This window comes from Pochonia chlamydosporia, chromosome 3, assembly GCF_001653235.2.
Source record: "Pochonia chlamydosporia 170 chromosome 3, whole genome shotgun sequence".
Lineage (NCBI taxonomy): Eukaryota > Fungi > Ascomycota > Sordariomycetes > Hypocreales > Clavicipitaceae > Pochonia > Pochonia chlamydosporia.
This window is the reverse complement of record NC_035792.1, coordinates 3167936-3186780: the sequence shown is the minus strand read 5'-3', so window position 1 is coordinate 3186780 and position 18845 is coordinate 3167936. Positions and strand designations below refer to the sequence as shown.

The window sequence follows — 18845 nt, the reverse complement described above, 5'->3', positions numbered from 1 at the left end:
GGGAGTTAGATGCCGTATCATTGCCCTTTTGAAGACGTGGTGATGATGGTGGATTTTTTGCATGTTGACATGAATTACTTCTATGTCATACGATGGGATGAGTATCGTATATCTATTGATAGTTGTGGTGGTAAGTCGTTGCAGGGCATTTCCGATGTATTGCACGTGTTGAACCACGGTGGAGGCAATAATGAGGGTCAAGTATAAGTCGTGTTGCCGGCTGCCGAACTCGGCACTTGATTGCCGTGCCAATGCAAACACATGAATAGCATACCAACATATCAGAGGAAATCGTTCAAAAAGCAAAGATGTCAAGGAAAATTAAAAGAATACATAGACTACCATTAGTCTAACACCTAGGTACCAAGACAAGAACAGCCTAGTAAACACTACCGCCCACTCACTCAATGACGTAGTCTCAACTCCAACTCCAAACCCAAACCCAAACTCACAACTCACAACATCACATCAGAATGTCCACTCCCTGGATATTCATATGCCCATCCAGCCGTGGCATCGGCCACACCCTAACGCAACACCTCCTCAAAACCACAACCCTCCCCATCCTCGCAACCACGCGCAACACCAACCCCTCCGCCACCAAATCCTCCATCCTCAACACCCTTCAAGCAAACAACCACGCCGACTTCTCCTCGCGCCTACACCTCCTCACAATGGACGTCACGGACCCTCCCTCCATGGAAGAAGCGTCCCGCCAAGCACGGGCCTTATTCCCCGCCAAAACACACCACCTACATCTCTCGTTTGCGATTCCCGGTATTTTGACGCCGGAGAAGAGTCTCGCGGGTATAGATCCCGATTCTAGCATGGCAATGTTTCAAGTGAATACCCTGGGACCATTACTGCTAGCAAAGTACTTTGCGGAGTTTTTGCCTCGTCGTTCTACGGAGATTGATGTAGATAAATTGGATGGGGTGTCGAGGCATGCTACGTGGGTGTTCATGTCTGCGAGGGTTGGATCCGTGACAGATAATAGGTCGGGGGGCTGGTTTTCATACCGGGCGAGTAAAGCGGCCGTGAATAGTATTACCAAGAGTGTGGATATTATGCTCAAGACGAGGAGTGGTGATAAGGCTTTGGCCATTGCGTATCATCCTGGTACGGTGAAGACGGGGTTGAGTGAGGAGTTTTGGGGGAGGGTGCCTGAGAAGCAACTCTTTACGCCTGAGTATGCGGTTGATAGGATGGTGAGTGTAGTTAATGGACTGGATGTTAGTCAGCGGGGTAGATGTTGGGACTGGAAGGGAGAGGAGATTCCGCCATAGGATGATTTCCAAGTATGAGCATTAAATGAGTATATATTCCATCTATTCTTCGACAAAAGTAGCCTTTTCCTGGGTTGAACAAGACCTACAACTCTACTTCTTGGAATGACGCACCGTCAGGAGTGCCAGATGGTTTCTCGTCTGCGCTGTCTTCCTTGCTGTCACCCTCTGCCTTCTCTTCTTTCTCTGCTGCTTCTCCTTCGTGATTGGATGTGCTTGGACGAAGTGCGACCTTTTGCTCTTCCTTGTCCTCCAGTCTCATCTTTTGCTCATCAGGGTGCGATGGTGTCTTGGCTTTTTGCTCGGGCTCGTCGTCTGCTGCTTTGTCTTGGTCCTCTTCGGCCTCAGTTTTCGGTTTGTCGCCCTCGGCATCTCCATTCTTGGGTTCCTCTTGGGGTTTTGTGGTATCCGCAGCGGGTGCTGGAGGTACATCCTTGATAGGAACAGGTGGGGGCGAGATGGTGTCCTCGCTGGGCGGTCCTGGTCTCATTGCATCTAGGTAGAACTTGGTGACACCAAGAATACGGCCATTTTTCTCACATGCGTCCACCCATTCCGGCCGTACCACTGGGATGTTGCTCTCAACAGCCTTTTCCCAGGACGTACCTCTTCCCTCGGTAGTCACGAAATGCGTAGTGTCAATGCGCACTCCGTCCACAATCTTGGCACCGATTCGCTCCACTGCCTTGTTCAAATTCTCCTTGATGGCACCAGGCAAGATTCCTGTGGTGATGGTGATGCCGCTCAAGTCGGTCATTTTGTGCGTGCGCACAGTCACCTTTTCGCTCATCCGCGTGCCAGCGGTCGTCCTCAGCACCAGATGGAAGGTATACTCGGTATCAACAGCCAAGCCACTGATCTTGGTGCTGTGCATCTGCAGCGGTCGGGGGATATTTCCAGCCTTTTGACCGTTACGATACAGGCTGAGGGATATCAAATCAGCCGTGGCCAACTCAATTGGGTCCCATTCGAGAACGACGGAGGTTTGTGTAGCATTGCGACAGCGAAGGATAGGGGTGGCCGGCTCGGAGGCGCCAAAGGACTGATATATGCGATCTTGCAGAGCGCGGAACTTTTGCTCTTCGATTGATTCTTTTTCGGTGTTTTGGGACACTGCGATGTCGACGATGCTGCCGGAGGAGATGTTTGGAGGCAAAAGAATGGAGGGGAATTCGATCTGGCGCAAGTCAACTAGTTAGCAACGGAGGTACGCGGTTATGTTGGTTGATCAGATAGCTTGCGACGCTTTCGCTTACCAGTCTTTTGTCCGGCGTCAAGAGGACTGTGACACCGGCGTCAACCTTGCCGACGGTGAGTGAGACGAGCATATTCTTGGAAGTGATGTTGTTCAAGTTCCAGGGTCGTCAGTCGTCTGTTGAGATTGAGGCAGCTGTGGAGCTGCGAGGCAGGCACTCCTTAATGCAAGGCCGCACAACGAGCAAGCCTGGCGGACAAAAGCGGCGGCTCAAATTGGTTATAGATACCGTTGATGTGTGCGAAATTGGCGAGTTGTCTTGTGGCGGTGACGTTGCGTTGAGATATGCACATGGGCAAGCTCAAGCTTCATTCAATTCGGAGGTAAATGCAGGTTGGGGGTTGGCAACCTGGACAAGCAAGCCAGCAAGCAACATTGAGGAAGGCAGCAATTGCTCTGGTGCGGCTCATGGTGTGGCGCCAGATGGACAATAGCCACAAAAGGCGGCTTGTGATTCGCCATGGCGCCACTAAGAACTCAAGCTGGGAAAGTGCGATCAAGGAGGCAGGAGTCAATTGGACTCAACATCACACATGGCACGTGGCGCGCCAAAGACTGGCGGATGAATTCATTTTATAATGCTGTGATTTTGACGGCTAAACTGGCAGTGTCAAAGCAGAGCGAATAGTTTTCTTTCAGCTGAATTTGAAAATGAGCAATTTGAGTCAAGGTGCAAGAACCAACCGTGTTTTGGCTGACACCGACATTGTTTGGTGGTAAATTTGGTCGGTGCGGCAAAGGCTCCTTCCCAACTCACTTATATCAATGGAAGCTGACACCTCGCAAGACAACCAACCGCCTGCGTTACATACCTACCTAGGTACCTAGGTACCTGGGTAGGTACCTTAGGTACTTAAGTACCTACTTAAGTACCTGGGTATATCGTCAATGAGAAGTTTCTACTTGCAACTTTAGAATGGCAGGCGAGTTGCGCTTACTTAAGTAGTTTCCAAACTTTTGCCTTTGCACCTGGATAAGCCCCTCCAGTAAATGCATGGCATTCCATGCGGCATGCCTCGCGGCAATTGAAGTCACACAGACAACGACAAAGTGAAGACGGCTTGTGAATTTCTGCGCGTAGTGTACGTACAATTTTACTCAGATGCCATTTACATATTCATAAACAGGCTAATATCGTCGCAATGATTTCTTACTAGTTCCTCCCAAGCCTCGTTTGCTGGTCATTAGCCCAAGTCAGCACAGATCGGATCCCGAGCGGACTCCAGCTCCACGTCCGAACCACCATCCTCGAAACCACTGTTCATCCTCCATGGCTGGAGACGAAATAGTCGGCTCGGACGTATAAAACCAGCCTATAGCGTCTCATTGTTTTCTAATCACAATTCTATGCAACATCCTGGTTTCAAGTCTACAGATCTTACCCTCTCATTGACCAATACCTACACCGTACCCAGACCCAAGGAGATTAATTCACCATGCAAGCTATCAAGACGCAGGCACGCGTGCCTGTTCAGATAATGAACCCATTTACGCAAAGTTCACGTTTACAATACACGACAAATTCAAAATCATTACCCTCCTTAGCCATCATTGATGACTACCTCTCCATTTCCACTCCTCACTTTGATCACATCCCCCGATCTGATATTACGATCGATGTTTTTAAAACACCCATGCCCCAGCAAACTCCCCAGGAACGTCGAGCTCTCATTGAAAATCTCAAGCCCTTTACGGCCATCTCAACCATGCGAGAGAGAACACCTTTTCCAGCCTCTCTTCTCCAAGAACTTCCCAATCTGAAATTTCTCCTCTGCACCGGAACTCAATTCGAGACGTTTGATCTCGAAGCTGCCAAAAAGTTGGGAATAACGGTAGTAGCAGCACCAGGAAAGGGCCGGACTGACAGCAAGATCCCCGAGTCTAAGAAAGGACAGGACATCCGCAAGGGAGGCAATCATCCTACTACACATCACACATGGGCTATGATTCTAGCACTAGCACGGAATGTGGCATTTGACGATGCTTCCGTAAAGTCGGGCGGTTGGCAGACTGGCATGGCAATGGGTTTGCCTGGGAAGACGCTTGGTGTGCTCGGCATGGGCCGGCTGGGTGCTTCTGTTGCAAGGGCAGGCATAATCGCTTTCGGGATGAAGGTCGTGTGCTGGAGTCAGAGTCTTACACAAGAAAAAGCAGACACCATTGCCAAGGGTCTGAGTCTGCCTACGGAGTCTGAAGATGGTAGCAAGACCTTCCAAGTTGTGAGCAAAGACGAGCTCTTTCAGAAATCCGACGTGGTGTCTTTGCACTATGTCCTCAGCGAACGTTCCAAAGATTTGGTGTCTAGGAGGGAACTAGACATGATGAAAAGGACTGCGCTGCTGGTGAATACTTCTCGCGGGCCGCTCATAAGTGAGAATGACCTGCTACACGCTGCAGAAGAAGGCAAAATACGTGGAATCGGTCTTGACACGTTTGAGTACGAGCCCTTACCAGCTGACAGCCCGTGGAGATCTCAGAATTGGGGTCGAGACGGCCGAAGCAAGGTGCTTGTGACACCGCATATGGGATATGTCGAGGAAGGTTTGATGAATAACTGGTATGCTGAGACGGCAGAGAATGTGGAGAGGTGGTTGGCTGGAAAGGAGGTATTACACAGGCTTGTGTAGTATAACAAATGAATCTAAGCAATGGTGTAGCAAGCTGAAATGGCGCAGAGGGTGCAAACTGGTGATTGCGAGTGAACCATCGCAACCGCACAACCGGCCTCACAACGACCTTCACATGGCAAGTGTCCCACCGTTAACAGCTTGGAACTTAGCCCAGTTCCAAGTTGACGCGGAATGAATCCAAAACGGCGCTCCACAAACGCTGACTAAGTGCCAACACTTGGCTTTGACTTTCTCTTGGACAATGATGCAATTGAGGCCCAAGACTGAGTCTTTTCTCCTACCTCGTGAGTCGTGATCCTGTCTCTACAACTCACAACATGTCAGACCAAATCTCCCTACGACCAGGAAAAGTGCAAGACGCCACGACCATTTCCGCCCTCGGCACCCGCGTCTTCACCCACTCCTTCTCATCTCTCATGCCGCAAGACGATCTGGCGACCTATCTATCTACCTCCTATTCAGTCCCCAGCATAATCAAAGACTTGGAAAACCCATCCATGTCCTTCATCGTAGCCACAAAGAACGACGAACTAGTTGGTTTCATCCAACTAACACGCGGCACATCAGAGCCCTGCATCGACCACCTTGATCACAAAATTCAGTTGCAACGGCTATACGTCAGCGAGAAATGCCAGGACCTTGGGATTGGGAGAATTTTGATGACCCAAGCGGAGAGTGAGGCGGTGGACTTGGGCTTCAGGCACATGTGGTTGGCGTCGTGGGAGCGCAATCCGCGGGCGGAGAAGATGTATGAGAGGGCAGGGTATGCGGTGCGTGGGGAGATGCAGTTTAGGTTGGGGAGTTCTTTGTTGAAGGACTGGGTTATGGTTAAGACTTTGGGTGAGATGGGATGAGCGAGCGAGCGAGCGAGTGAGTGAGTCTCATGGATGAACGGCTTACATTACGTGGGCGTGATGGTGTTGGCTTTTTTGCTGGGCAGAGTGTAACAGACTGTGTTATTAAGAACATTTCAGCAGATGAATATTACATACTCAGCATCTGACTACCTAGGTACTTACTGATTCCCAGATCCAAAGCATTCAGTCCAAGTAAACGTTGTGGACTCATTCAGCTCCATCCAGATCCAACCACACAAACGTGCTTCTCAAAACGGTTTCATCGCCCGCCCGCTGTCAAAACACAAAGAACCAGCAAACTAAACCACCAATCTAACCACGCACATTCGACACACAATCCATTGTATGAATCCTTTCCGCAACTCGTGGCCGGTCAGCGGTCCATGTGGAGCCAAACTGACAACCAAACCAACGACTTACACCCGAATGGCCGTTTGCCCTGCATAAGCGTCCAGCTCGCACGATGGATCGTCAGGAACAGGCCCGCGTCTCACGAAGGATGCGCAGGATTTTTTTTCTTCTCTTCAACCATCCGAGTGTACAGACTTTTGTTAAGGTCCGATTGGTGCGCGCTGCGTATGAATTGATGTTGGGCCGTGTTGTGCAGGATGTCCGCGTGGATGTGAATAGTCAACTGTCTATTTCGAATGGCATTTTACAACTAAACTTTGCACTGCCACTACGGTCCAGTATGAAAAGTTCATACAAGTTGAGGTGATTATCTATCATTAGATGCTCTAACTAGAACCAATACCGCCAAGAAACTAGATACCATGTAATCACAACCAGCATCATATTCAACTCCTCCCACATCAGCAATGTAGCATCTCCCCAGTACGACGTTACGAATTCCAACCCCTTGTTCCAGAAAACTCGGCTCAATAAACAGGATTCCCTAATCCCATACTCGGAGTTATTCTCCCGTCAAAACCATGTTCTAGAACTCACACCTCTCACACTTACAGCCTATCTCGCAACACCCCGGAAGAATGGTAAGCAAAGGATGAGTTCTATCGAGTTAAGGCCGAGTGCAATCTCAATATACAGGGGTATTAAACCCCAAGAAAACTATATAAACTGCCTCGTATGAAATAAAAACTGCTTCATATGAAACCACCAAGTCAAGAAACACCTACAACACAACCGCAAACATGTCCAAACTCACACTCTCTCTACTTTCTCTACTCACCCTCGCTCTGGCATCTCCCATCGCCACTCCCACCGAACCCGTAGAAGTTTCTATCCGTCGTACCCTCCCCCTTGGAACTGCCATCGGCGGCGCCCTAGATCTCCCCCCTGAAGCAACGGCCGGTCCCTCCCCAGAAGATGTTGAAGCCGCCGTCGCGAAGCTCATGACCGTAACCGTCATCAACAAGTACGGCAAGGAAGTTTCGACAATCCATGTTGATGCCCGGGGCGCACCGAAACCTGTCTCGGGGAACACGAAACCCGGTAAAATGAAGAACGGTGACAAGAGCGTGTTTGTCGTCAAGGAGGGGTGGAGTGGCAACGTTGCTGTCAATGATGCGAAATTGTGAGTTCTTCTTGTAACAACATATGTGATGTGTACTGACTGTGTAGCTCTGATACCACCGGTGATGAGTCTCTCATTGAGGCTAGTTTTATGAAACAGTTTGGCAAGGTCCAGGGCGACATTAACATAAGCTACGTGTAAGTACACACCTGTAGTTATGCAACATAAGACTGACTTGTCAGAAACGGCTTTTCACTTCCTCTTGTATGCTGGTGCAACGAGAACAAAATCACCGTCGGTTGCAACAAGGACCTCAATGCCCTGCATAAGTGCCCTGTAAGGTATACTTTCTGCTTGTGTAACCCATGTCCTAACGTTTGTAGAATCGCAATGGTCAAAACTCGTGCAAGAATCCTCATCGCGGTGGTCCCGACACTGCCACCGAATTCTTCAAGCCGTGCCACGGCTACGCAGGGCCCTACGTCTATCCCAACGACAGTAATGCCAATCAACTTAATGGGAAGTGTCCCAAGGAGCAGTATACTTGCTGTATTGGAAAGGCGTGTCCTGCGAATCCTGCCCAGGCACACTGGTAAATTGGCTACCGGGTGGAGAGTGTGGCAAAAATGGTGTACTGAGAATGTTCACTCGCTTGATTGAGAGGCTGTACATAGGTGGATTGAAGGACATATTTCAACTGTATATATTTTCTACGTACATACTCGATGTTTGTGTGTCTTTGGATAAATTTATATTCGCTGTATATATTCGCGTACATGGACACCAGTATTCGCCCTTGCTGCCAGTGTTGTGTTTCCCTAGTACTCAGTCTATAAAGAGCAAAAATGTCACATACGCGTGCTGAATACCCGAGTTTCAATACTGATACTAAAAAAAAATGTAGAATATGTACGTCTTTTGTAAGTTGAATATCTCCGGCCAGCCTCTAACATAGATAAAACAAGGCGCCTAAATAGAGTGAGAGAGATAATTCAACGACAGCAAGGTTCTTCAAATGCATCAATCATCTACTCATGTCTTTAATCATCCGATCCGAACCCGCTCATGTACATGTGTTGGGTTCCTTTCCATCAGCTCTTACATCATATGCGTAGCAGAGTGATCCCTCCACACAAGTCCCAAGTGGCACAGATGGCACTCCTTGCAGAGAATGCCATTCATAGCACCGGGCAATGCATGTCCAACTGCTGTTTCTTTTTGCGGTGAGCCACTTGTTGTAGGATATGACCGGTGTACTACAAGCGTCGTTGAGCGTGGTACGCCCTCCGCCCTCTAGTTACACGACATTTTATGACAGCGTACAGGACAACTTCTGTACCTCGTCTATTCAACCTTGTGCGGGACATTTCGATTTGTCTTCGAGCTCCACGGCCATCTTCTCGCAGCTCGTTGACGATCTTCAAATGGTCAGAAGGTGGAAACCAAGGCTCGGAGCCGACACAATGGCTGACATGGTGGTTAAGATTGGCCAGTAGCCCATCATTACGCTGTACCGAGAAAGCTTCCCAAAGTCGCACGACATCCAGGGAATCATTCACTTTCATGCCCCTCCAGATTTGTGCATGAGCAGGTTGACATCCGGTTTCCAGCCTTCCCACTTTCGACATCCATGGAATTTATATAGATGCTGCCACATGTGGTCCTTTCTGGTAAAGCTTCGGTCCTGGACAGCACGCTTGGCACATGATTCAAACTCGTGGGATTGGAAATGCTCTTCTGTCGGGGATGCCTGTCCGCAAAAGATACACTCTGCCTGCGTTTGGCCAAGCCTCCAGATAATATAGGATTGCTCCGGGGGTAAAGGAATGGCACACACCCAAGACGTGTCCCCAGGTGCATGGACCGAACGCTCATGCCGCAGCCAGTCGTATTTCTTGTTGAAGCTGCGTGAGCAGTAACTACAGATAAAGGTGCGAGCCTTTGACCGTTTTGATCTTGCGGATGCTGACTTGACCCATGCAGGATGGGAGCGATCCTCTGAACTTCTTCCTGAGTGTACGGCATCACTATTACCAGAAGCGTGGGAGTAATTGGATAAGGACCCGTCAGAAGAGTAATGCAAGGCAGAACGGGAATACAGCATTGAATCTGTGCTAGCCGAGGACCCTAAATCATCAGCATCACCAGGCACACTACCTTCGTGTTTGTTTGCGCTGAAGCTGATTGCTTCTTGGATGGCAGCCTCTGATACTGGTTCGCTGTCCGGTGGCGAGTGCTTCCAACGCTCAAAGGGCGTCATGCTCGACAGGAGGGAGCGCGGCATGGGCGATCCTGCACGGAAGGTTGCATTGTTGACCATTGGTTGAGTAGACAGCCGGTGGCGCCGTCTGGCATTCGTGAACCAGTTGATAACCTGAGTTCTGCTTAAACCGGATTGCTCTGCTAGGGTGGTCTTCTCATCATCCGTGGGATACGGATGCTGAATATTGACGGCGAACCAGTCTCGAAGGATCTGCGTCTTCCGAACAGAACGAGAGCTAGATCGCTTACTCGTGATTGAAGGCATAGGAACTGTACCAGATGGTTGACCAGCCGTAGGCTGGGAGAATTGGTCCCATGTCAACTGATTCTCTTCTTCATTGACTCCGTGTAAGTGCCCTATGACTGGACGAGAAGTCTCAAATTGAGAGTGACCTCGCTTGGATCTTTCAGCTAGACTGCAGTTTCTGAAGAGCGCAACGCAGCTGGAGCAAGAATTAACGGGATTGGGATTCGCATCTGTAGTTTGCAGCATGAAACACTGTAAACGCAGTCGCCTGCAGTGGTTGCATGGCTCCGGGGGCCGCCAAGCTCCATTCTTGGCAAAGAACTCTTCCATAGCTTCTTGATACGATGCGTGTTCTAACCCGGAAGCTGGTTGCTCAACAGGAAGAGAGAGAGGAAAGGCAGAATTGGAATAATCGACTGTTTGGGGCTGAAATGTGAGGTTCAGGTCCTGGTGTGGTTCAAAGCCGGGGAAGGCCGAATGAAACTGCGGCGAGATGACATCTTGGCCGTCTATATCGGCACCGAACAAAAGTGAATCGGACCAATCCAAATCAGTAGCAGTAGACGGAGCGGAAGTCGTGCCAGGACCGATTATGCCTTGGGGCGAGTCCAAGCCGGTTGAAGTCGAAGTTCCTGACACTCGGCCGTGGTCATTGTGGTCATTTGCGCCCTCCTGCGCCGTGGGGTCGACCGCGCCCACGAAGAAATCATTGTGGACTGACATCTGCATCTGCACACCAGACGAACAGACGACGGGTGAGTCAGCAGGATTTGGCGTCTTACATAGCAAAACGGAAGTGAATTGATGGCGAAGGCGATAAATCCGTACAGGCTTCCTGTTTCGCAAGTAGAAAATCAATGTTCAAGTTCTCACCGAACGGAGAGGGGAGAAAAATTGGGCTGAACGGCTCATGGCTCAAGGCTCATTTTGTCGGATTGGACGAGACGGAACGACGGACAGACGGCGAGAGACCCTTGACATGCCTACGCCTTGTCCGTGACGGGCGGCGACCGGATGAGCGACGGATCCAGCTGGAAATATGCGGCCTGGTGGCTTTTCGAGAATGATCCAGTCTCCAGTTTCCAGTCGACTGCCCGGCCGACAACGGGTCAATTTGCTCTGTGCTGATGTCTGCAGCAAATGCGCCATCAGCATGCAATCTGTGGCGCCAGCCATGGGTCTGGTCACTCGGTGGTCGGGGAGACCACGACTCAGACAAGGGACCTCCAAGTCGTCCATTATCAGGTGGATAGATGTCTACCATTCAATGGCCAGAAGTGCCATCTGGTTCTTTTATCTTGCAGTATGGATTTCTGCTCTGCGTGGACCAATACCACCTCGCTTCCTCGTAGTCTTAAGCTTTTGCGTAGCGTCTCCATCCCACGACCCAGGCGTCTCTCAGGCTATTTGCATATGAGTTGAGATCTTAGTGCGGAATACAGAATATGTCGCCCCGATCTCCGAGGCGGCTGGTTGGTGCCCATCGCCCATGCAAAGTATTTCATCACTTCACCCTTCAAACTTCGCTCTTTTCCCCGTCTTCAACTAGCTTTCCAGGGTCAAGTAAAGACGTGATATTTCATGTAGCAACAGCCCTTGGCGGCGGGGTCGCCACTCTCAAGCCCATTTCCGTTAGTCACTTTTCGCATCAGTATAGCCAGTGACGAGTCTGTAGCAATTGCCACAGACTGACCAACTACTCTGCTTGAAGCTGAATGATACGCACTTATGGACGCCCCCAAGATACGTGTTAGTTTTAGCTTCCGCAATCGTGGAACCCGCTGCCCGTCACAGATCCATTTTTGCTCCGTCGAGGCGGCACAGCTTGCTGAGAAGGCGCATCTGCTCTGTGCGGAGAAGGCGCCTATTGTAAATAAAAAAACAGCTTTATCCTCCCTCTCAGATATAGATAAATATCGTGTGGTTTCTGTGTGAACAAGCATAGAGTTGCTTGGTCTCTTTATTCGATGGTGTAAGCCTGTCAGGTTTGTGGAAACACGTTGCGCAAGGGCAACGACTCCCAGATCGTGCTTCTACCACACCAACATCCCCTAAGGCTTCTTCGGTTACACAACTTGGACGCAGTCTCCGCAATTCCTCATTCGCTCGCATTGCCCAGACAGAGTCCGAGCCACTAAAATGGCCTCGTTCCGAAGGGCTGTGCAACTCAACCCTGATGCTGCCTCTTGGAGTGCCGGCAGCTCCCTGTCAGACGAAGACACAAAGCTGATTGATAGGTTTCATCGTCAGTTTCCTGATGGCCCCACTAGGTTGTTGCAGCTTGACGATGTTGCCAAAGATCTCGGTATCAAGGCTGTCTATCTCAAGGACGAAAGTACAAGATTTGGGCTTCCGTCTTTCAAGATCCTCGGTGCCTCGTGGGGAACTTTCCGTGCCATAACTCAAAAGCTTCATCTGCCTCTGGATGCCGACTTGTCCTTGGTGAAGGATGCCCTGGCCCCAAATCCCATTCCTTTGTTTGCAGCGAGTGAGGGGAATCATGGCCGAGCCGTAGCAAGAATGGGATCTCTTTTGGGTGTTCCGGCGGAGATCCATGTCCCTTCAGACATGCCTCCAGAGACAAGGAAGCGGTTAGAAGAAGAGGGTGCCAAAGTTGTGGTCAATATCAGTGGCTACGACGAGGCCATGGACACTGCTCGAGAGGCTTGCGCGGCAAGCAATGGACTTCTTGTACAGGATTATTCGTTTGACGATTACAAAGAGATTCCTCAGGTGTGTCTCCCATTCACTGCATTGTGTTCGCTCCTGTGTCTAACTCTCTGTCCCAGTGGATTGTTGAAGGGTACATGACTATGCTGCGGGAGGTTGACGTCCAGCTCAATGGTGCTGAAGCAAATTTGGTCATCTCCCCGGTCGGTGTAGGGTCCTTCGCACAAGCGGTCGTTTCGCATTATAAGAGAAGCGGTTGTGAGAAGACGGCAGTAATGACTGTTGAGCCAGACACTGCAGCCTGCTTATACAAGAGTCTGAGAGCCAAGGAACCGATTCCGGTTCAGACATATTCCACTATTATGGCAGGTCTGGACTGCGCTACACTATCACCTATTGCATGGCCACTGCTGAAATCTGGTGTGGATGCAAGTCTGACAGTGTCCGATTTTGAAAGCCATCAGGCGTCCCAATATCTCAAATCTCAAAACGTATCAGCCGGGCCATGTGGTGCAGCACCGCTGGCTGCACTCAGACGGCTTACAGAAGAAGACAAGGCCAATTTGGGTCTCGGAAAGGATTCTGTTGTTGTTCTTCTGTGCACTGAAGGTGTCAGAGGTTATCGAACTCCAATGGACGTATCGATGGATAATCCGGTTGCATTGACCCAAGCGCTCGTCCGAATCGATTCGTCCAATCCAGCACTTGGTTCCGTCCCTGGTCCGGGAGAGACTGACATTGCCCGTTATATTGGCTCGTGGCTTGAGCATCGCGATATTGAAGCTCACTGGATCGAACCAACCAAGGGACGGCCGTCTATCGTCGGTGTTGTTAGAGGGTCGGGAGGGGGCAAAAGTCTCATGTTTAACGGGCATATTGATACCGTTACCACTCTTGGTTATGATGATGACCCGCTTGGAGGTGAGATCAAAGATGGGAAACTCTACGGTCGTGGTGCCGACGACATGAAGTGCGGAGTAGCTGCTGCCATGTCAGCGTTGGCCGCAGCCAAAGGTCAAGCTCTGCGCGGGGATGTCATCTTTACTGGCGTTGCCGATGAAGAAGCAACCAGTATAGGCACGGAGCAAGTTCTCGAAGCAGGCTGGAGAGCGGATGGTGCTGTTGTTAATGAGCCAACTGGTGAAGAAATCATCCACGCGCATAAGGGATTCGTTTGGTTAGAAGTCGATATTCATGGCTTGGCATCGCATGGATCTCTGCCGACAGTTGGGATCGATGCCATTACACGGGCAGGGCACTTCTTGGTCGAACTTGACAGATACTCGGAGAAGTTAAGCCAAGGTTTTGACGACCCTCTGCTCGCACCAAGCGTCCATGCGTCAACAATCAAGGGTGGTGAAGAGGAGTCTTCATATCCAGCACTTTGCACTGTGGTGGTAGAGCGTCGAACTATCGCAGGCGAGTCTGTCGAGTCGGTGAGACAAGAATTTCAAACCATTCTGGGCAACCTATCCAAGTCGGTAAAGGATTTTAGGTATGATTTGAGAGTGACTTTTAGCCGATCTCCTTTCAATATTGAGCCGGAGCACCCGTTCGCTGCCCTCGTAGGCGAGGTTACTAGCCAAGTTTTGGGAAGAAAGACAAAGTTCAGCAAAGGACCGTACTGGACTGACTGTGCTCTGCTGGCCGATAAAGACATTCCCGTGCTTCTCTGGGGTCCAACCGGCGACGGGCTCCACGCCAAGGAAGAATGGGTGGAAATCGCCTCTATCGAAAGAGTGGCCAAGGGCCTGGGAATAATTGCACAGAAATTTTGTAGCTAGGTGTTCAATTTTCCGATTTTGTAGGCGGCTTGACATCGTCCTCATCAGAGGAGGAGTTCGGGATAATTGCAGTCACAGCATGAAGTAAGCGAGGAAGGAGCGACGGCAAACCAGTCGCAAGTCGCAGAAGGTGCATCAAAAGGCCCAGTCGGTATATACCTACACATACGGGCCGACCTTGTGGTTTAATATGTTTGTACAAGGCAGAATAGATACACGAGATGGTCTGCCGCATCTCTTTTCATAGTACATCTTAGCGAATACAGCTGTGACTAGTTCCCAATACTAGTCATCGATCCCTCTCTTCTCAATCTCCATCACAAATAAAAACATGCCATCAGCTGTGTGTCCATGCTCCAAGCGCCGTTAAATGCAGAAAACGTGGCCAAAACTCCGTTTCGCAACCAGTGCTATCGTACAAAGTCCATAACTCACTCAGTACAGTACCGAACCAAACCGTTGGCTATAACCCGCCCAAACCGCTCCGGTGAATGTCTAGCTGCTTTGATGGGATTGTGGAATGTGATCCAAAGAGTTCCCTGCATCCTGCGGGCAACTTGACGTTTAGGCCCCGGCTCAGATCGTAGTTCTCGAAAGGCGTCGTGCAGGCATCTTGTAAATCGACGTTGGGTTACTGAGCGCACCACGGCAGGCGAACCCCCAGCCGCAGTTACCATGATCCACAAGGGCTCTTCTTGCGTTTTTTGGGCATATTTGACCCGCACCATGGCTGCCATGGGGTGGCCTCGAGGGTCAAAGTAACGAAGGTCAAATGGGTGGATAATGTGTCGAGGGCTGTACGCGACGGTGACAGAGTAATTTGTAGCAGCTCTGGACAGCTCCGAGCCTGCGGATATTCGAATCATGCGTCCATTATCGACTTCAAGACCATGTTCAACCAGAAAGTCTAGGTTTTGTTGCGTAGTCTGAAGCTTGCCGTCGGCACCGACAAATCGCTTGGCTTCTTCAGGGATGAATCTTTTCACCGACCTCAGCATCTTGGTCGGTCTCGGTCGTGCTCTGCTGGGCGGTCGTTCTCGACCAGAGAATGGCCGCTGTAGTGTCGTGCAGAGCCATGAAACCGAGGCCAAGGGGAAACGTGAACAAGTGGCCAGTGGCCGCCAGGAGGTAGGTACTATCGCCATGTGAACCTAAGCTGCAAGCTGATGTCCAGTGTCATCTTGCCAATTCAAGGTAAAAGGAAACGAGGCAGCCAATGGGATGAGCTTAGATCCAACGACTTTGTGGCCAAACTTGGCCGCAACACCAGCAAAGGCGAAAAAGAAATGAGTCGAGCTTGTCGCGTGTGACTGATGGGAGAGCTTGACCAGCAAAAAATGTCACGAAGCTTGGTCCGCTAATGACAGTGACTGGCTGTGGTCCGTCAGGCACTGAATCACAAGCGCCACTCAGGTTGCAGCAAAAATGATTATGTAAGCACATACCTGGTTTCGTTTATGAGGCTGGGTGTTAATGCAAGACTTTAGTTTTATATGCAGTAGCCCTGGAGTCAAAAGTTAACAACTATCAAGTCCAACGGTGGGATGACGCTGGCTCCAACTCTCCAAATGCTGTCCAATGTGGGGCCAAAGTATTTTTTTTTTGGACCACCATCAGCCCGTAGCCCACACACTCCATGCATCAAATGTGCACACACAGCCCACCATTGAGTCATCGTGGGCGGCGCACGCACAAAGGCCCAACGCCAGACGACAACAAACTGGCTCAGAAGGCGAAAAATTAATCTGGCCGGAGGCAAACTCAAGTTTGTAGGAGTAAGAGACTTGCACCTAGTGGACACAGGATGCAGCATATCAAGCTCGGCGTCTGAAAGTATACCCAAAGTAAAAAAAGCCGTGCATGTACCCACAGTACCAGTGGAAAGTGCCTGGCCTGTTCCCAAAGGCCAAGACCCATGTCCCATACAAATAATCACACCGTTCCTCCTTCCCACAACGTTGCCGCCACCTTCAAACTTGACTTCACAACTCTCGAGCAAAGAGCCTCCCGTCCACATCTTTGCCCTCGACAAAACCCATTCCCTTTGCGCAACCGCAACCCTACAGGAGCCTTTTAACGTAACGCGCACCACCGCTACCACAGGTCAACATGCCTAAGAACAAGGGAAAGGTGAGTCTTCTCAAGAACACGCTTCCAGTCCCTACTCTGGTGTTGCCCCGCCCCCGCCATTGCAGGCACGTTGGCGCGCATCCCTCGACCAGGAGAGCACCAACATGACTGGAAATATGAAGCATCCTATACTGACCTGGTTGCAACAATAGGGAGGCAAGAACCGCAGACGAGGTACCAAGGAGAACGATGACCAGCGCCGAGAGTTGACCTTCAAGGAGGACGGCCAGGAATATGCCCAGGTCATCAAGATGCTGGGTAACGGACGTCTCGAGGCCCTTTGCTTCGACGGCAGCAAGCGTCTCGCCAACGTATGTGACCATGCACCAAAACCCCCTCACTAGTCCACCACCCTATTCCCCCATCCATCGTTGCTCCGTTCCAAACACAGGCCCCTCGCAGATGCTTCCGATTTCGGGATACCACCTGAGCATAGTCGTACTGCCAATGATGATCAAAGCTTCATATGGAGGCCTGATGAGTTTCATGCGAGGGATTTCAAGCACCCAAAATATGAATACACTACCAACATTCTGGGACGTGCCAGGCTAACTTTTATTCTCCTGACAGATCCGTGGCAAGATGCGCAAGAAGGTCTGGATTAACCAGGGCGACATCATCCTTCTCTCCCTCCGTGACTTTCAAGACAACAAGGGTGACGTTATCTTGAAATACACCGCCGACGAGGCTCGTTCTCTCAAGTCATATGGCGAGCTTCCGGAACACGCCAAGATCAACGAGACCGATACCTTTGGCCAAGGAGAGGACGGCGAGGCTTACTTCGAGTTCGGTGACGCAGACTCAGATGAGGACTCTGAGGCAGGCGACGGCAAGAAGGAAGTTGATATTGACGACATTTAAACGACAAATTGTCGCCTCTTTGCCGCACTTATCGGCACATTTGCGGAGCTCTGGTCCGCTGCCCGTGATTACGACTCTTAGCCACGACTCCCGCCCACAGAAGCAACAAAGGGAAGAGAAACAGGACGGGCCACACTTTTGCCTTTTGCCATTTTTCCGTGTACCTCTTTTGGGGTCCTCTTTGTCGTCCCGACTTACGCGCGCGCGGTTATACTCTGTGTCATGAGTCCTCTCCCAGGCACAACCGCTCCGTCATGTCGCGCTGCGCGTGCGACGGGGTCGGCCGGGAGATGCTCACATGTACACATCATCTTATACTGTCTTCTCTCTCAACCCCATTGGAAGCAATGAATCAACGGAGCGTCTCATTTAATAATGTTATTTGTAGCATTTATCCTGGGCTCTTTTACCGAAATTTTGTCATCCCTTGGGTCCCGCGACAGTTTTTTCAACAGGAGTGGAGGTTTGGGGACCGCCGTGGTGGGAGAGACGTCACGGCGCGTCCATTTGTCATGTTTCTTCAAAGGTCCTTTATGTCATACTTCGACTTTGTTGTTTTCTTTACAGTTTATTTATGAATATGAGCATCATGGTATTATCTGTTTCCTTCCTTCACGTGTAGCGGCCCCCATCAGTAGATGTCTGCATGATAGACCAAGACGAAGACCAAGACGAAGACCAAGATTATGCCATTTTTTAAGTGATCGGTCATGTGAAACTTTTCTGCATTTTTTTACTCTTCTTATCATTGTCTGGTCCTACATGAAATATCGACAACCTGTCGACGGTACGATACGAAATGAATGGTTTTTCCCGTCCAACTCCTCAGCGAGCTACACCAGACTTGCTATGCCCGCCAATGTGACACCACAAGATAATGTCTTCCCATTCTTAAATTTTAAATTGAGGTGTCCTGTCTCAGAAGGGTATTGTATGGTGGTGCTGATTTGTAGTTTTATCTTAATCCCAGTCATCATCGTCACCTTCGTCGTCTATCACCATGTTAGTACAGAGAAAACAAGAAGAGTTTAGTAAACATACCGCTCTTGCCAACTTTATCCTTTCTCTTCTTCAAAGCGGCAGCCAATGCGTCGGCCATGCCACCACCTCCTCCAGCAGGTACAGCACCAGCAGGAGGACCGGCACTGCCTGAGTCACCACCGCCAACTTGGGCGGCAGAACGGTCACGGATTTGAGTCCTGTCAACTTTCTTAAGGGCCCCGATTCCTCCTGCTTTTTGGATGTCTCCCAGCATGGCGGCTCGGCCCTTGTCAGCTCCTGCTGGTGGTGCTGGTACGCCTGATGAGTAGCCTGAGTCGCGGTTTGGTGGTGGAGGAGGCGGGGGAGGAGGAGCACCGCTTGAAGGTGGCATAGGAGGAGGAGGTGGTG

The 18845-nt window shown here is 50.4% G+C and overlaps 10 protein-coding genes across 10 annotated transcripts in view; 6 read left to right on the top strand and 4 right to left on the bottom strand.

Annotated features, from left to right (window-relative positions):
• Window positions 1-473: 473 nt before the first annotated feature.
• Window positions 474-1286, top strand: VFPPC_04803 (oxidoreductase; the record flags this gene model as incomplete). Its single annotated transcript, XM_018284088.1, has 1 exon — window positions 474-1286. The coding sequence occupies one exon, from the start codon at window positions 474-476 to the stop codon at window positions 1284-1286; it is 813 nt and encodes a 270-aa protein (XP_018145431.1).
• An 85-nt stretch (window positions 1287-1371) lies between these two features.
• VFPPC_04802 (chitin biosynthesis protein) lies at window positions 1372-2614 on the bottom strand (the record flags this gene model as incomplete). The annotated part of the gene is made up of 2 exons (XM_018284087.1): window positions 1372-2463; window positions 2543-2614. 2 exons carry the CDS (start codon window positions 2612-2614, stop codon window positions 1372-1374), a joined length of 1164 nt encoding a protein of 387 aa, XP_018145430.1.
• A 1363-nt stretch (window positions 2615-3977) lies between these two features.
• VFPPC_04801 (glycerate dehydrogenase) lies at window positions 3978-5168 on the top strand (the record flags this gene model as incomplete). The annotated part of the gene is made up of 1 exon (XM_018284086.2): window positions 3978-5168. The coding sequence occupies one exon, from the start codon at window positions 3978-3980 to the stop codon at window positions 5166-5168; it is 1191 nt and encodes a 396-aa protein (XP_018145429.2).
• A 320-nt stretch (window positions 5169-5488) lies between these two features.
• On the top strand, window positions 5489-6025 carry VFPPC_04800 (acetyltransferase (GNAT) family domain-containing protein; the record flags this gene model as incomplete). Its single annotated transcript, XM_018284085.1, has 1 exon — window positions 5489-6025. One exon carries the CDS (start codon window positions 5489-5491, stop codon window positions 6023-6025), a length of 537 nt encoding a protein of 178 aa, XP_018145428.1.
• Window positions 6026-7179: 1154 nt separating this feature from the next.
• Window positions 7180-8098, top strand: VFPPC_13703 (hypothetical protein; the record flags this gene model as incomplete). The annotated part of the gene is made up of 4 exons (XM_018291476.1): window positions 7180-7562; window positions 7610-7699; window positions 7745-7838; window positions 7886-8098. 4 exons carry the CDS (start codon window positions 7180-7182, stop codon window positions 8096-8098), a joined length of 780 nt encoding a protein of 259 aa, XP_018145427.1.
• A 965-nt stretch (window positions 8099-9063) lies between these two features.
• VFPPC_04799 (homeobox and C2H2 transcription factor) lies at window positions 9064-10734 on the bottom strand (the record flags this gene model as incomplete). Its single annotated transcript, XM_018284084.1, has 1 exon — window positions 9064-10734. One exon carries the CDS (start codon window positions 10732-10734, stop codon window positions 9064-9066), a length of 1671 nt encoding a protein of 556 aa, XP_018145426.1.
• A 1416-nt stretch (window positions 10735-12150) lies between these two features.
• VFPPC_15846 (acetylornithine deacetylase) lies at window positions 12151-14465 on the top strand (the record flags this gene model as incomplete). Its single annotated transcript, XM_018293599.1, has 2 exons — window positions 12151-12744; window positions 12801-14465. 2 exons carry the CDS (start codon window positions 12151-12153, stop codon window positions 14463-14465), a joined length of 2259 nt encoding a protein of 752 aa, XP_018145425.1.
• Window positions 14466-14896: 431 nt separating this feature from the next.
• On the bottom strand, window positions 14897-15463 carry VFPPC_04798 (hypothetical protein; the record flags this gene model as incomplete). Its single annotated transcript, XM_018284083.1, has 1 exon — window positions 14897-15463. One exon carries the CDS (start codon window positions 15461-15463, stop codon window positions 14897-14899), a length of 567 nt encoding a protein of 188 aa, XP_018145424.1.
• Window positions 15464-16574: 1111 nt separating this feature from the next.
• Window positions 16575-17456, top strand: VFPPC_04797 (eukaryotic translation initiation factor eIF-1A; the record flags this gene model as incomplete). The annotated part of the gene is made up of 3 exons (XM_018284082.1): window positions 16575-16595; window positions 16748-16906; window positions 17166-17456. 3 exons carry the CDS (start codon window positions 16575-16577, stop codon window positions 17454-17456), a joined length of 471 nt encoding a protein of 156 aa, XP_018145423.1.
• Window positions 17457-18416: 960 nt separating this feature from the next.
• VFPPC_04796 (EVH1 protein) overlaps window positions 18417-18845 on the bottom strand; it is a gene marked incomplete at both ends in the record, with an annotated part of 2020 nt that continues 1591 nt past the window's right edge. Inside the window, 2 exons of the mRNA XM_018284081.1 lie at window positions 18417-18448; window positions 18498-18814. Coding sequence (XP_018145422.1) covers window positions 18417-18448; window positions 18498-18814 — 349 coding nt within the window. The remainder of the gene's footprint in view (window positions 18449-18497; window positions 18815-18845) is intronic.